Source organism: Haliaeetus albicilla, chromosome 9 (genome assembly GCF_947461875.1).
Source record: "Haliaeetus albicilla chromosome 9, bHalAlb1.1, whole genome shotgun sequence".
Classification (NCBI taxonomy): Eukaryota; Metazoa; Chordata; class Aves; order Accipitriformes; family Accipitridae; genus Haliaeetus; species Haliaeetus albicilla.
This window is the reverse complement of record NC_091491.1, coordinates 4,622,791-4,639,881: the sequence shown is the minus strand read 5'-3', so window position 1 is coordinate 4,639,881 and position 17,091 is coordinate 4,622,791. Positions and strand designations below refer to the sequence as shown.

The window sequence follows — 17,091 nt, the reverse complement described above, 5'->3', positions numbered from 1 at the left end:
GGCACAGGCAGGTCAGGATCATTTGCCCTCAGTACTGGGTTTGTCTTCAGCAGTAAGTTGATGGTGGTAGGATTAGACAGAGAGCAACGTGGGGTGAAAGCAAACCTTTCCCCAAAGGCTTCCCTATTGCTCAACTGTGCCTGTGCCCTCGAAGAGGTGCAAAGCTCTGCAGTCTCCTCCTGTCAGGCTGTTTCACAGGTATGTCTCAGAAACCAGAGAAAGCACCAGCAGCGGTGGCGGGGCTGGGGGTGCATCCAGTTACTAACCACTGATGGATCAGCTACCACTCACCAGCAAAGCAAGAGCCCTTTGCCTGAAAAACACATGGTGAAAAGCTTCCAAAAAGCAACACAATCCTGGTTTTTATTGAGGCTTTTAGGGTAGCAAAAGGAGCTGTGGAGGGAGGCTGCTAGTCCCTGCTGCCTGCCTGTGAAAACTTGTTGCTTTTCCTAAGCAGCAGATGCAATCCGCTTTGGTGCCAGAGCCTGGTTGCCAGCAGCTTAATCCAACAGCAGACCCATAATCCTTCCCTCAGTCCCACAAGCCCCAAAAGCAGAAAGCTGCCCAGATTTGCTGTTTGATGGGGTTTACTCAGCCTCAGTTGCAATCTCAGTTTCCACTAGTAGGGAGCCTTCCTCCCCTGGAAAGGCTATTCCCATGGGAGCGCAGATGCTCCTGGACTGGGGAGCAGACACGATCCACGCTGGAAACCTGTCAGATGCTGCTTTGGCTCTTGGCAGCCCCCAGCCTTCAGGACACTCCTCTAATGCAGTGGTGCTGCCGGGGACTGTGTGAGCTGTGACGGCTTGGAGTGGGGCCTCGGGGCTCCCCAGGGCATCACCAACAGGTGCCTGTGGGTGAAGCCAGTGCCTGAGACACTATGATGGTCCGATGCTCCTTCCAGCAGCTTTGCCACTGGCAGTCGCTCAAAAACTGGTCTGAGAGCTTTGCAGAGATAAACTGTAATGTCCAGCTATAAACCGCAAGCCCCTGGCACAGCACCTGGAAGCCACCAGAGAGGTTGTACAGGCACAGCCAGCCCCAGAGAACATCCCCTACCCTTCCCTTACAGCCCCACAGAGCAGGAGACATTTCTCCCTGGAATTAACTCCTATTTTTAAAATGCCAGCAAAGAGGCTTTTGCTGAAAAATGACTGGCAGGACTTCAGCTGTACACCCATTTGCACTCCCTGCCTCTGGAGTTAGCCCTGGGGCCCCCCTCTATCAGCAGTGATGGGCTGCAGCTGGGGGTTGGGGCCGCCCTGCTGACCCACGCATAAATGGGGCAAGCTTGGCTACCTTGCTCTTTCTGGAGGTGCTGCTATGCAGGTTTGGGAGGGGGTATAGCAGAAATTTAATTTTAATAAGCTGGCACCATGTTTAGAAAGTGAGCCTCATCTCTAACCTCTGAGGGGCAGCTTTGACTTTGCTTGTAGGGTGTGAGAGCTGAGCAAATGTTATGTCTTTTATCCTTCCCCCTCTTCCTGCTGCTCATTTACTCTTTTATTAGGGATCATCCTCTTGTCGTTTCTGTGGATGTATTGGTTTTTTTCTAAGGGGTGAATGCCAGGCATCAGGAATCATGTGTTCAACGTATGGTGGCAATTAGCCCAGCTCTGAACCCTGATGGTATGTCTGTGTCTGCAATTAATGCTCTGCTCTATCTGCATGAGATTTCTGTCTTCCTTCTTTCTGGGGGTAGAAAAGGCACAACTTGGATCTTTAAAAAAACAGCAGGAAAGTGTTAAAGACAACTTGAGCCTGACTGCCCTTTGCTGTGTGGCTGCTCTCAGGATTGGGTCTTTTTTTGGTTCAGTGTGGCCTCTGCACCTGGATTTATGAGAGTGTGGCTTGGGGCATCTGTCTGATACAGTGCAGAGCCTCTGGGGACTGATTCTGGCTCTGCTGGTGCCTCTGCTCATGCACTTTATGGCATATTTCATGCTCCTGGCTGAATGCACCTGGCTCTTTACTAGGAAATTAGATTGCCTGATTGAATGTTTTATAGTATTAAGCTTATTTACTTGTGTCTTTGGTGCTCTGCAAAATATATTGAGTTGTTTTTGTGGGATCAGAAAATGAGAGCAAAATTTGGATTGGGGGGGGGAATATCAGGGCAGGTAGAGGGAAGGTGCCTGTGGGACCTGCTGTGCTTCAGGGAAACCTGGAGTCTGGGAGAAATGTGGCCACCTCCTCCCTCCCACTGCTCTGCCCTCATCTCATGGTGGTTTTAGAGGGGGTTCCCCAGAAGAGCTGCCTGCCCCCCATCAGGAAGCTGCTCTACAAAACCTCATGGGCTTGCTCTGCTTTCTTTCTCTCCCATATAAATTCATCTACCCTAAAATCCCTGCTTTTCTCTGAGATAATGTGATTTTGGGGGAGGAGTTTCTCTTGTCACCTGGCTGCAGCTGATTTCTAATGAAGAGCTTACTCCTGGGGCAGAGGAGGAACAGGGAGAGAAATTGGGGGGGGGCGGGCGGGCAGCACTTCTAAATCCAAATACATTAAACCATTTAATTCTGTTGACTCAGGGCTGCCTGGCTCTGAATAGGAATTAATCCACAGTGAACCAAAATTAAAAAGCGCAATACAAAATGCTTAGCAAGGCACTGCCAGGGTTTAAAGCAACCCATTAGCTTGCTCGAACGTACCCAGTAAATTTTCATTTGTCAATAACGCTTAGAGCCTACAGTTTATTTACAGCCTGTTCAATATTACCAAAACCCCTCAGAGTGCCTCATTTGTATTTATCTGCCACAGTGGATTTCCTTTCCAGGGACTCTTCCTAATCCCTTGCTTTGTACCTGCTTGTCTCTCCTTGCAGAGCCAGACCAGCAGGGATGTGCCACCCTCCTCCCCGGGCAAAGGTAATTGCAAGGTTAACCGCTTCCATCCCATTTATCCCCTGCATGGGAGACCACCTGCAAGGGCACCCTGAGCCACCTCGCTGTGACCCATGCTATCCCTGGACTGGGGCTGAGACCTGCTGGCATGGGGCTCCTCCAGCCCATGTCCTGCACCCAGGGGATGCATTGACCACAGGTGAGGGGAATCCCTGAATTGTGGCTTCCAAGGGATGCATCAGTCACTAGTGATGGGACACCAGCATGAGCAGCCGCCTCTGTGGACCCACAGCCTGGCTGAGCTGGAACAGCTGTGGCTAACAGGGTAGGCCCCTCCATCTGTTCCCAAATCGGCTCCTGTGGGATGAGCCCTGGTGAGGAGAGCGCATAACAGGATTTCCCCCAAAAGCCACTTGAATGCTGCCAAGCAGATAACGAAGCCTGGCTGGCCCTAAGGATTTCTCCAAGGAAAGGAGTTTATTCTCTGGCACAAACATGAACGGGTGGTTTAATCTCCTGTCATGGCTCATGTCCAGTTGGGGTGGTTTAGTCCAACACTTCAGCTCCTGGAGACGTGGCTCCCCACAGTGGAGACCAGTCTCAGGTGGGCTTTGTTCCTCCACAGGGAGCACAGGTTGGGGATGGACCTTCCCCAACTGCCTGCCTCCTCCCCTCTGCATTAGCACTTCTCAAAGGCAGAAACATAAGCAACTGCATTGGAAATATAAGAGAATGTAGCATCAAGTGGGCCACCCAGGAAGGCCAAGGGGGAGATGTGGGACAGGGTGGGCAACAGCCTGTCTTGGGTGTAAGGCTCAGAGATGGAAATACCCTCCAGAGGTTTAATTGCAAAGATGGCCCAAATGGGACTGCAAACTTCACAGAAGGCAACTACTAGACCCCAGGAGGTACAGCAGTGCCCTGCCAGCAGACAGCCTGGTCTCTGCTGCTTGCCACAGCCCCCTGCCCTACACAACACCCTGAGCAGGGGGTAGTGAGCCGGACCTGCATATTTGGGCAGAGGTGAGTTTCAATAGACTTTATAAGCATGGATGCAGGAGGCAATCGCTAAAGCAAAGGGCCGCTCCCTTTTCTCCCAGCATTGGTTGGGGTTTACAAGCACCTCTTGCTGCTGAGATCCAGGATGCTGTGAATGGCTGGGCAGCACACCGAGGAAACCCCATCTTTCCACCCCAAAGAGCAAAGTCCCCATCACTTGCCTGCTGCTGTCTGCATGTAGCCAGCCAGGGTGCAGACTCGCCTCTCACAGGCTCCACCAGGCAGCAGGACGGCGACGATGGCCAGCAGCGAGCTGAGAGCCAGCAGGGCACAGCCACCCGCACACAGCACGGCGCTCGTCTGAAAGGACATGCAGGGCTGTCAGTGAGGTGATACCCCACCACTGTCCCCATGACACCTCCCCACAAATTCTCCCTCTTGAAGTGAGAAGTGGAGCCCCATCATGGGCAGCTTCTCCCACCTTTTCCCTTCCACCTTCTGTTGCTTAAGTTCACTGTTAAGTCCTGAGCCCATGGTTCACCCATCACCTGGTCCCAGGGGTTATTAGCATTCGGGCTATGGTGATAATAGCAAATGTATTACATGCATGAAGGGCTACGTCACTAACACAAGTGCCATTAGATGCCTGCAACGCGTGTCAGTGCCTCCAGTGAGAGCTGAAACATATCTCATGACGGCGCCTACCCCTGCGAGCCTGGCAATTAGAAGGTATTTTGCCAATGATGCTCCACAGTGGGGAACCTGCTGCTGCACAGGTTTCATTGCAGCCAGCCTCTGCCAACACAGCAGGCTGCTCTCACCCGCTAGCCCAGCTCACCTCCAGCAGCCCCACCAGCTTTTCCCTGCAGTGGCCATGTCTTTGATTTAGCCTCTTTTGCAACAAAATTGGGTTGTTTGGGGCTGGTATTCGAACCCAGCTCATGCTGTGGGATCATGCTTTGGGGTGCCGGAGGCTATAGGAGTGCCTGGTGGGCTGTGTTTTCACTGGAGGCTGGCACAGTGCGGAGGGGCAGTCAAAGGGGAGGCCAGCACAGCAGCCTGTCCCCCGCCGTCACCTGGTCGGGGTGGAAGCAGCTTTGCTATTTAATATTCTGGCAGTAAGATGCAAACTGCATCAGCACCTAAAACTGGGAAAAGCACTAATTTATGGCAAAACCAGCTTGCCCTTGGGTAGGGGTACCTGATTGCTGCACTGTTGCTGTTTCTGCCCCCATTGCAGGTGACATTTCCATCTCTGCCAACAGGATGGCACCGGCAGCGAGGTGGTCCCCGTACTGGTGGGGACATGTGCCAGCCCAGCCAGGGGCATAGCATGGCCAAGGGTGGTGAGGGGACCCATGATGGGTGCCTCCTCCTCCAGCACTCAGCTTGTGGCAGCCTTCAAACAGTGTGAGGGCACCTCGGTCCTGGCATTGTGGCAGCCGTGCCAAGTCCTGTCATTTCACAACATTTCACAGCAAATTCCATGAAATGCTTCTGGCTTTGGTGAGTCACCCTGCAGTAATGTCTGCCTCTTGGCTCCCTAAAGCAGTCCAGCTGCAAGACAGGTCTTGTCCCCATTTTTCTAACAAGCCTCATTTTCATAACATGGGGGGGGGGCTGCCCTAAAGAGCTCAGATCCCCGTTCCACCTGCCCTTGTCTGGCCCTCTCACCCTGGTAAGACGTTCTGGTTAGAAATGCACAATTTTCCTTTTTTACTTTTCCCCCTATAGTTGAGCTTTTGGGCAACCATGGTTTACCATAGGAACAAACCCAATACATGTTTCCATTTGGCCCCCCTCACCCAAGAGGTTACAAATGAGGAGTAAATAATCTGCTAAATGAAAGTTATGCTGCAGGAACCACAGGCAGGCTGGAGGGGAGGAAGAGGAATTGGGTTTACTCTGTGATGGCTATGGGTGGTCCAAGCAGCTAAAAAGCCCCCTCCAGCGCTAGTGGTGCTGCCCCACGGGTCTGGCACTGCCCTACATCTACCTGTGTTATTTACTGCTGAGCTGTTTTTTAGCAGCTGGACTGGCTGGTGCTGTGGTGGCAGAGCCACTGCCTGCATGGTCCTGCCCAGAAGTTGCAGCCACTCCAAGAAGGGACACACTGGGGCTGGCAAGGGATGGGCCAGGGGAGCATGGGCACCGCCCTGACACCCTGGTGTGAGCGCTTCCCCCAGTGTTGTGTAGTGATTAGAAATCAGCATCTTATTTATAGCCTATTTATGCACCGCACAAGCAATGCAAATGCTGTCCTGGCAATAAATTAATTCCTGACATGCAATGTAAAAGGCACGGCTGTGCAAACAGCTACTGAGAGAAATGGAGAGGCTGTTTCAGCAGGGTATCTGCTCCTCTCTGGTGCCTTCCAAGCCACCGAGAACCAAAGAGATAAGTGCTGCTTCAGGGCAAAAGAGATGAGGGACCAGCCCCTTGCCCCATCCGTACTCCGGGAGGGATCCATGGGGTTTGGGATGGGATGGGCAACCCCATTGCACAGACACCCTTCCAGCGTAGAACCCCACGGGGACAGTGGCCGCAGCCCTTGCTCCCCACCACTCCCAGGGCAGCAGCACGGCAAGGAAATATGGACTAATAAAAAAAAAGAAGGATTACTCTGCCCAGCATCTGAATTTCACCTTCCACCCGGCAACATGCAAAACCATCCTCCTTTGCGAGGACCATTAATTATTTAGAGCGATGAATTTTTCAGCAGAAAGGGGTCTTGTGAAGCAGGCTGGTTCTCCTTTCGTGTGAAGCATATTATTTTTAATGATCTCGGTTCTTCTTAATTATGGTAGTGGAAATCCCCTAAAAACTCGCAGCTCCTGCTGGAAACAACCTATGAGCTACTCAGACTGCTAATCCCTGCAGAAAGGTGCAAAGACATTTTTCAGGACATAGCTCCAAGAAAAAAGGCACAAACAGGATGGGTGCAGGTGAGCGTTACACTGAAAGAAGAGTTGGGTCTGGTTCGGGTCCTGCCATCAAGGTTCATACAGGCGGCAGCAAGACTGCAGGGTCCTGGGGCTGGCAGCACCCTGATGCACACAGCGTTGGCCAAAAAATAACCAAATCCAGTCAGGCCTTGGTAAAGGGAACTAAGGTCTCATTTTCAATAAATGCATTAAAATTCATGTGGGCAAAAGGCATAGGTAAATGGTGAGGTTTGTTTTCTGCCATGTGGGCCAGAAATGCTGAGCCACTGGCTGGCTGCCAGGCAGCTCTGGGGGCAGAAGGAGTAACGCAGCTGAGCAGATTTGCTGTGGGGCACAAGGGATGGCAGTGGCACAGCTGCCCCAAAATAGGTGGCAATAGGGAAACGCACGAGGCGCTTCAGGCCAGATTGCAAGAGACCCTGCTGCAAGCTGGCAGTCTTAAGTCTGGCTCCTACATTACACTGGTACACCACGGCCAGAGCTGCTTGAACACAAGGCACGAACTTCTTTCCCTAACATGTTGGCGTTACCTGCCAAAACACTGGATATGCTCTTGTAAACCAGAAATTTTGCTTTGTCATAACCTTTCCAGGGCCTTGGCTGGGAATTATCTCAAGTGCTCCTGTCCTGTACTGGAGTCGCACCTGCAGATCAAACAGCTGCTTCCGAAGAAAAATAATAAGGCTCAAGTTTGAAGAAGTCCATGGAGCAAAGGTACCAAACAGTAACAGCCAAACCCCTTCTCCTTCCCACTGCACAGCACCTCCCTCTCTCCTCCCTGTTTGTGCCTGTTGCATCTTGAGCAGAAAGGAGAGGATGCAGGAAACAGGATGCAAAAGCTGAAACCCAAAAATAGACGGGGGGAGCTAACAAACGGGATGCATCGAGGCTGTCTGTGAGAGCCCAGCTCAGGCAGGGGCAGGAAAAAGCCCACTCATCACAGCAGAGAGCACAGCTCCCAGTGCAAAACTGGCCAGGGAGAAGCGGGACCTTGCTGCCCGGTGGGCTGCCTCTCCCCAGGCATCACAGACCCGTGGCAGAGGAGACCCCCCCCCGGGGGAGCCCAGCAGCCCAGGGCTGTGAGCTATCCTGCCTCTGCCACGCTGGGAAAAGACATAAAACCATGTCAGATTTTCTGCTCCCACTCCCAGGGAGATTAATTGTTTATCCCCAAACAAATTAATAGTCCCCTGGTGGGACTGTAAATATGCCTTTATGTAGTGTAGTAAATTCCGATTAACAACGATCCCCTACCCGTTATTTTAATATTTTACAGGTCTGACATGCGCCATGGCTGCGCCATTCACTATGCAATAAATCTGCTGAAGATGTGTTTCCATTCACCAAAAAAACCAAAATGTCACACCATGACCATGCTGGGAAGAATCACTTAATATCCCTAATGACCATTTTAAAAAAGTTAACCCATCTTTTGAAGCCAGCATCCATGGTCCTTACAGTTTAAAGTGAAAAGGGCAAAGGGAGAAAAAACTGTCTGGTCAAATGAGTTAGTGCTGAGAAATGGCACCCGGGGTTTGGCTTGGCGGAGATAAACCATGTTGGCAAAGCTCCTGCCATCGCATCCTGTGCACTGGGTCACACCATGATGCACATTAGTTTATTAATGCAATTTATTAATTGGAACTTGACCACCCTCAACAGCTGCCATCCCGGATGGGCCCCATGGTACTCAGAGCAGTAGGGTGAAGGCAAGGTTACAGACTGCTTGGGTATTTCAGACCTGCTCAAATGCTTAAGCACCTTTGCAAATGGGGACAGAAAATAAATACCCTAAATAATGAGGAAATAAAGCCACAGGCTAAGTGAGAAAAAGAAAGAATGAAGGTCACAGCGTGTCTGGCTTTCTGGGGGTATCTGTTGAGGCAGAAAAGGTCTGAGAAACCTTGAAGGAGCTGGGGAAAAACTGGCTGTAAAAGCAACTGTAAGAGAAGAGGAGGCAAAATTAATCAAACCATTTTCTTTTTTTACATTTGGTCCCTTCCCATCAGAGCTCTGTGTGATTAAATATTCATTTAGGGAATATGTTTTGGGGTTAAACTGGATAGTGCTGTACCTGGAGAGGCAGAAACTGAATGGACACCAGGGTTTTCAACCTTGTTAAGAAAACAAATCAGCGCTGGACAGAGGTGCTGAGTGGGGACCTGGGGTTTGGGATTTGCAGCAGTGCTGGCAAGGACCCAGGAGGCCACACCAGCGGCTGATGCCGGGAAGTGGATGCAGATGTTGGCAGCTGGGTCTAGCCCTGCTGCGTGGCTTGAGATGCTCCTGGCCAGGCTCCTGGCAGAGGAGGAGCAGTCACCACCACCTACTGGAAGGCAAATAAAGAGGGCTAGAAAGGATCAGTGCAAATACGCAGACTGGTATCTATCTGCAGGGCAGCAGCAGCACTGGAGCAGCAAAGTGGACTTCCCTCCATCCCAGTGCCCGATGGGGTCTCCACGTGCCCCTGCACCCCACGAGTCGCTGCCACTGGCACCACATCGCCACCTGGTCCTTCGCTCCTTCCAAGCCTTCCCGTGAGTTTTGCACTGAACTCTAAAACCCCTGCTTTCATCCACACCACACTGGGCGGGACTACCCTGCACCCGAAACAGCAGTGCCTTCTCCTTGGGCCAAGGTGCAAGAGATCTTGGTAAAAAACAGGAATACCCACCTGGGTGCAACAGAGAGGCGCCTTGCCTCTGCAGGAGATACTGCGTGCACAGGGGTGGGTGGATCGAGCCTCGCAGCTTGTTCATATTTCCCCCACACAAGTCACAGAAACAAACATCCGCCATCTGGTCGGCATTAAAGCGACGGCCAGGAAGAGGATCCCACACGTCCTCATCTTCTCCTCCCCAGCAATTACCTTCCTTTTGGCACCATCTGAGAGCTTTCTCCTTCCTGTTTGATCTTCCCTCTCCATCCTGCTCCCATGCAGATGCTATCCCCTGCCCAGCAGCGCTGGGAAGTGCCTGGTGTTATCCAATGGGAATGGTGGGAGCGGGTCCAACCTCCCCAAACCAGCCCGGCAGTAACGCAGAGCCCCAGGCGTGATGCTGCCGGGGAGGTGGCTGATGTCTCAGAGTCCCCTGAGCTGGGGTGGTTTGGGCTGGGGCACAGGGATGCAGAGGAGGCAATGAGGCTCCAGTCCTCATTTCTTCCCCTCCAAATGAAGGATTTGGTTGATGGGTACCTGCCCGCGCCACAGCATGCACAGGGGGGTACTTCTCCCCAGCCCAGATTTAGCTGCTCACGCACAAAATTCAGCAAACCGCCCCCCCTAAGGCACAGCTTGGCCAGTCCTGGCCTTCCAGGTAACTTTCCCACTTTCAAGCTAATCAGGGTATTCAACACAAACACCAGAGGGGTTAATGCCCAAACCGATTCAAGAAAAAAAAAAAAGTGTTTTTTTAATTAGGGAGAAAATAAGAGACAGATAATATGTCTGATGAATTACAGCTGTCTTTCTTGCAGTGCCATTGCATCTGGGGACGCTGGAAAGCAGCTCCTAATGGCACTGCTTTGTCTAAGAGGATGATGGATAGTGGTGAAAGAGAAAAAAAAAGGGAAAAAGTAAGACATTAGCACATCAATGGTGTGCCTGTGACCTCCATCAAGGGATGTGAACCAACTTAATGAAATTTTAATTAGGCAGCAAGCAGTGCACTGTCGCTGGGTACCGGATCAGACCTTCTTACCCACACTCTATTATCCTTCCTTGGAATAAGCCCTTTCCCGGCACTGGCGGCAAAGCTGGGCTCATCGTCCTGGGCCAGGGGACGCCCCACAGGTCACAAAAGCTCCCCCATCTGGCTTTTCCTTACAAAGCCAGTGGAAAGGAGCCCGAAGGGAGTGGGACTTGCAGCTTGAAGAGGATGGAGGGAATGTCCCACCGTCAAAATGACCCTGCTGTGCCCCTGCCACCCTGTGCCAGACATCGCTCTGGGCCCTACAAAGAGGAAATGCAACGTTCAGCCCAAAATGTCTCTGATGCACCCAGATGATGCCCTTCCTAAGGCACAGGGTTCAGGACTCGCTGTTTGTCAGGAAGGTTTGTGGGCAGGCGACCCAGCGTGAACCAGTCATCACTGTCATGAGCAGCCACGTTGCAGCTAAGCCCCAGCTGCTACCCAGCCTCTGGCCCCGCAGCCCAAACAGCGATGCCACGGCTAATACCCACCTCTCTGTGCCTTTGTTTAAGCAAAGCAGCTTCCATCTCCCATTGAGAGCAGAGTTGACAGAATTAATCCCGAGAGCAGCCTGTCTCTATTTTCAATCAACTTGACCTTCCACGGTCCACCCGTAAGCCGGTCCTGTCTCTCGGCACCCATTTCAGCCCAGCTTAGTGGTGAGCGGTTCACTGGTCAGTGAGTCCTTGTTATGGTTTGCTACTCAGGCATTGAAGCATGGGGCCAGAGCCCAGGAATTACAGGTTTCCCCAACACTGGGTATTTTCTGTTCTATTAATGTAGGTCAAAAACCTCTGGGTGGCTAATGAAAGAAGATAAAGTCTACTGCAAGGTAATATGCATAAAGAGGAAGACAGTGATTTCAAGAATTGCTGAGCACTTATACCTCTTGCCAAGGTTGTGCAAGTGCAATTAAAAATCAAACTGACTTGTAGACAGAGTAAGCCGGGAAGGATCTGCTCTCTTGGGAAGTTCTTAGGATGAGGAGCTAAAAGTTGATTTCCTGATAATACCAAATTAACATGCTGGTCTGATACATGGTCCCCAGAGGTAGAGCAGACTTTGCCCAAGAGCCAGTCTCACACGTGGCTCCCTGCTTGGGTCACATTGCAGGCCAGGGACTCCCAAAACGCTCAGCTCTCCCCTGTGCCAGAGCCTGTGCTAGAAAAGGAGTGACAGACTTTCCAAATACCCCCATCTCCACAAGCACCCCACGTGCTTTTTCACTAGGAATGGCGCTGCTGTGTAGCCCTGCAAATCTGACCCCAACAGGCAAACCTCAGATTACATCAGGAACCCAGTGCTGAACTGACATGGCGAGAAAAGGGCAATGAAGGTTTATGAAACCTTTCCGTGTTTTCTAATAAAAGGGTAAGCAGGTTTACTGTGCATTTTCACTAAGGTTCGTTGAATCTTTTCAAGTCCTGCTATGGGTAAAAACCCAGGAAAGACCCACCCAGGGAACTCCTGGGGCTGTGCAAAACCTTACCCCCTGTCCTGAGCAGGTTATTTTGTGCTCTGCCCCACCTGGGCATCACTGGCTTCATAGGCAAGTGGTCCATGTGGTTTTAACCTGAATACCATAGGCTGATCAGCTTCTTTTTGTTATTTTAGATTACATGCTTGGCAAAGCCTGAAAATAATTGGAGACTATGTGGAAAAATAAAAATAGAAATTTGAAATGAAGCAGCACTAGCTTCCGAAGTGCAGCATTGAGACAGGAACCCATGAGCCAAATGCTCCCACTGAAAGAGAAAATAAATTAGCTCAGGATAAAGCGCTATTTTGCATGCACACATACACACACAGCGATGTGGCACAAAAAAAAAGGAGAAAAGTAGTGAGATGCGATGAAGCAGCTCAGAGCTGAAAAGCTCACCTGTTTTTCCCAGCTCTACCAGTTGGCCTCCCAAGAGCAATCCCCTCTCCCCACAGTGCCTGCACCTCTCAGGATGCCCCTCTCCAGCCTTCACAGTTCCAGGTCCTCCCACAACGGATCCTCCTTTCCACTAATTATCTGTGTAAGGGCCTCGCTCATAAATTGGCTGTGGCCCCTGGGCAATATGACCATCACCATCCTCTCTCCTCACCTGGCTCCAGCCAGACCCTCTCCAATTTCCATCAGCTCCTTCAAGGTCTCAGCCTGCACAGGACAGCCTGGCCACAACATCTCCAGGCATCAGGGATACTTTATTATCAAATAAAATCAAATAGCCATCATGATGCTGAGCACAGTGCAAAGCCCCAGCAGCCTGAGCACTGACAGGGTTAAATTAAAGGTACCCATGATATTACAGAGCTGCAAAGTAATTATGATAGGAAGCAGAAAAAAGCCAGCAACTCTAAACAGACATGAAGGCCCTCTTAAGAGAAGAAAGGCATGTTAATTAACCTCTAGACATGATTCAAAGCATCATTTGTAGCATGATTAACATAATCCCCCAAGTGCAAACACACAACTGGCATTACCGATCATTTGCAGGGCTGAACGCTCCCCCACCCCTACATCAAATCGGCACATTTGAACAGGGAAACATTTGAAACAGTAACCCGTGCACGTTTCAGGAAACAAAAAGAACAACGTTCCCGGGGATGGACATCCCGGCTGCAGGCTGCTCCCACCCCCTGTGCGCTGCAGCTGGGCATCCTCCCCAGATGTGCTCTCAGCATCCTCCCCAGGTGCGCCGTCAGCATCCTCTCCAGATGTGCTCTCAGCATCCTCCCTGGGTGTGCCACCAGCATCCCCCCAGATGTGCCACCAGCTTCACGCTAGAAGAGCTCCTGATCCCCATGTCAGCTTTAGCTTCCTTTGCCCCCCATAGCCACAGCTTCACACCCTTTTCACCAGCCTCAGGCTCTTCAGCAAAAAGCTGGTGGCTGTTTTCAAAACCTCCTAGACTCCCGTCCACGATGCGCTCTTTGCTTTCATTTAAAAAAAAGAGCTGCCCACAAGATTGCTTGAATGATTGGAAATGAATGTCACAAGTTCAGCAAGCAAAGAAAAAAGAGCCACAATTTCCCCATCTCTCCAAAAAGGAAAATCTCCTGCTTGAACTTGCGGCCAGGGCTCACAGCACTCAACTCCCCCCGTCCTGAGCACCGAGGCGTGTGGGTTCGGAGGGCTGCTCATGCACAAAAGCCAAAGCTGTTGCCTGCCTTAGCAAAGCTGTCAGGGATATTTTATTATATTCCACGCCATCAAATAACCATCACAACAGGTATTCTCATCCTCATCATGGCAGAAAGCTGGTAGGGGAGCACTTTCCCCTGAAAGAGACTGCACTGTTTGTCATTCATCAATTATTTGGGTGGTATTAATAAAGGAGACAAGGATGTGTCACCAAGATCCCCTGTAAACTCCACTTAGTACCATGACATTATTCATCCCTATCACAGCCCAAGCTCAGGAGCTCAGAGGCTTTGCGTTACGTTATATTCTGGATCTAAAGTCTTTTCAGAGGCTATTAGATGGCTGAGGCTGTGTGTAGCTGAAGCTTGTTCAAATGAGTCACTACTGAGCTTCATTCTTATCTGTAAAGTTTGTTATTACTTGGAAGTGTTTATCTGAATTATGTTTGCAAAAACATCTGAACAAAGGCCAGCTTACGGAAACAACAGCATTTTTTGCACGTTTTTATATAAATCGGAAGGATTTTATGCGGCCGGTTCTTTTCTTTGCAATTCACAATATTTCTCTTTCATGACAATTTTAAGGACCATGACAGGATTTAAGTGATCACATGCAGACCTAGAGTCCTGGGAGAGATAACAGCACAGCTTCACGGCAGGCAGAGAAATTCAACTACTGACACCCATTGTGCCAGGTACAGCCACGACCTCTCGGGGATTTAGCCCTGGTATTGGAGTTTCTGCAACGTAGCGACCCGGAGCAAGTCAAAGCTCATGTGTTTTGAGCAGTGGTAGTGAAATCACACTCACAAGCTCAGGGTAAGAAGCTAAGAATAAAAGGAAAGGAAAGGGGAGGAGGAAGAAAGGGCAGGGGCAAGCAGGTGGCAGGATGCTGGGGCCGGGCTTTGTGTGGTCCCCGTGCACACCCAGTGGGGACAGGCGGCTCTTTGTCACCCCAGGACACTGCAGCAACCCCAGGCCCTACAGGCCTTGGCCTCCTTCCTCCCAAAAACTGGCAAGGGCATCACCCTAGGCTGGCCGGGTGGGGGAACAGCCGCAGTCCCCATGTCCAGGCTCGATTTCTGGATCCACGTGTCCCACGGGCAGCAGTTTCAGCCACCTCTCTGCTCCCCTACCACTCAGCAAACTCAAGACAGCAAGCGATGTTCAACGCCCAGCCAGGGAGCACCAAGCCTCTCCCGTTTCTCCCCCAACTCCTTCCCACACACCCACGCAGGAGCTCGCCTGGGCAGATCGGAGGGATTTGAGGCCCCGGTGGCAAGGCATGGCCCGGCAGGGCAGGGTGGCCGGGTCAGACCTGCGACACTGCCAGGGCCATGGCCACGTCAAGCACCATGGCCACGCTCAGGCTGCGCTGACCACCACACCGGCACGAAGGCACCCGGGAGGTTTCCATGCAGCACCCCAAGCGCAGCCGAGCATCCCAAAGAGGGATGCGGCCCCACGGGGACCACGGGACACCCAGGGGGTTCTGAGGGGATGCTCAGGGAACAGGACACGGAGGGATGCAGGGGATCAAAGAGATACTTGAGAGCAGCATGCAGGGATGCAGAGGATGCTCGCAGGCAGCATGAGGGATGCAGGGGATGCCAGGGATGCTCAGGGCAGGACAGGGACGCTGGGGCAGGTCTGGGGGACGGGATGAGGGGATGCTGGGGAACCTGGGTCAGAGCGGGGGATGCTGGGGTGGTGACAGGGGGACTTTAGGGAGGCGAGGAGGACAGAGAGAAACTGGAGAGCCTGGGGCACGTCTGGGGCGATGCGGGAGAGATGATGGGGGGTGGGAGGGAGGCTGCCGGAGAGCCCGGGGCACGTCGGGGGGGATGCCGGGAGGAGATGGGGTGACGCCGGGGAACCCAAGGCAGGCAGGGAAGGGGATGCCGAGGAGGTGATGGGGGATGCCGGCGAGCCCGGGGAAGGGCAGGGGGGACGCCGGGGAGGTGATGCGGGATGCCGGGGAGCTTGGGGCACGCCGAGGGGATGCCGGGGAGCCCGGGGGAGGCGGAGGTGGGGGGACGACACACGCCGCGGGGGGGAGGCGCTCACCTGCCAGGAACCGGAGGGGATGTCTCCGAAGCCGCCGGGACCGGCGGAACCTTGGCAGCCGCGGGGCGGCCCGGCGCAACGCCAAAGCAAGCCGAAACCGGCCGCGGCGCGACCGGGCGGCAGCAGCCAGGCCGGGGAAAGGAAAGCGGCGGCGCAGGCGGCCAAGAGGCCGGCGGAAAGCAAAGCCCAGAAACAACCGACGCCGCTGCACATGGTGCGCCGGCGGGGCAGGGAACCCGCGCCCCGCACCGCCCCCGCTCCCCCCGCCACCGGCACCGGCACCGACAGCATCGGCGGCGCCGCCGCAGCGCGGCCGCGCAGCCGCCGCGGCGCGGGGCGGCCGGCGGGGCCGGCAGCGCTGCCCGCGCCCCTTGCGCGCTGCCTGCGCGCTGCCTGCGCGCCGCTCCCCCCCCCCGCCCCCCCCACCCCGTCCCCGGCTCCCTCCCCGCGGGGCGCGGCTGAGGCCGGGCGCGGTTGCGACACCCGCGGCGGGCGGGGGAGGGAGGGGAGGGAGGGGGGAGTCCCGGGCGGGGGGGGGGGGCGGAGCGCCCCCCCCCCCCCCACCTGCGCACACGTTTTGGGGTGGTTTACGGCGTTTTCCCTGCCCGGCTGCAGGCGTTTATTATTTAAGAGTCATTTTATTCCTGCCGTTAGCGTTAATATTTTTAAACACACCCCCGCCCTCCCCGGTGCCCGCAGACGGCGATGCTGCCGCTCCGCGGCTGCGGCTTTGCCGGACAGGGCCACGCGTGGTTGGGTTGCGGGTTTGAATTTCTCACAGCCCCGGTGTCACCGAGGGCGGATTTTAAAAAGCACGCACAGCCCAGGGAGGCGCGCCGGGGTCCGCGGCCCCTCTCTGGGAAGATTTCCTCACTCGGGGTCTGCTCGCTTGAGCGATATTCATTTTATCCTTTAATCCCGTAGGTTTCTCCAAAGTGTTAGAGTGCAGAGCGAGGCAGAACGGCTGCCCGGGAATTTGGGTTTACTTCAGGTATAAAAGCTGCGCCTCCCAGCGCAGATGAATTTTTTATAACCGTCATTCTGAAACTTCACGGATCAGCCAGGTTTTTATTCCTGCTAAACCTCCCGGTCGCTTTGCAGCATGAATTCATTGTCTTATGCTTTTGTCTCGCAGATCTTACGGGGTTTTCTCCATCACCAGAAGCTCAACTGTCCCCCCCCCCCGAGCGGTACCCACGTCCACCAGCCACAAGCCAAAAGAGCCAGATCCTTTTCTAAATACCGCAAAAAAAAATTATATTTATCCTGCCTTAATGTGCTCAGGCGGGTTTCAGGCACTTTCTGCCCATACCGCTGAAACAGAGTTAAAGGTATTGGGGCAGCTTTTGGTCAAAAAAAAAAAAAAGCGCTTTCTCTCCAAATCCGGGGTGCCTTGGCTGGTGTTTTAATCGCAGC

The 17,091-nt window shown here is 53.1% G+C and overlaps 1 protein-coding gene across 1 annotated transcript in view; it reads right to left on the bottom strand.

The window, feature by feature from the left end:
- Positions 1 to 16,016, bottom strand: part of LHFPL7 (LHFPL tetraspan subfamily member 7) — a 66,063-nt gene extending 50,047 nt beyond the window's left edge. The window contains exons 1-2 of the mRNA XM_069791081.1: positions 15,676 to 16,016; positions 4,064 to 4,202 (exon numbers count right to left, since the gene is read on the bottom strand). Coding sequence (XP_069647182.1) covers positions 4,064 to 4,202; positions 15,676 to 15,966 — 430 coding nt within the window. The 5' untranslated portion in view covers positions 15,967 to 16,016. The remainder of the gene's footprint in view (positions 1 to 4,063; positions 4,203 to 15,675) is intronic.
- Between the last annotated feature and the right edge of the window lie 1,075 nt (positions 16,017 to 17,091).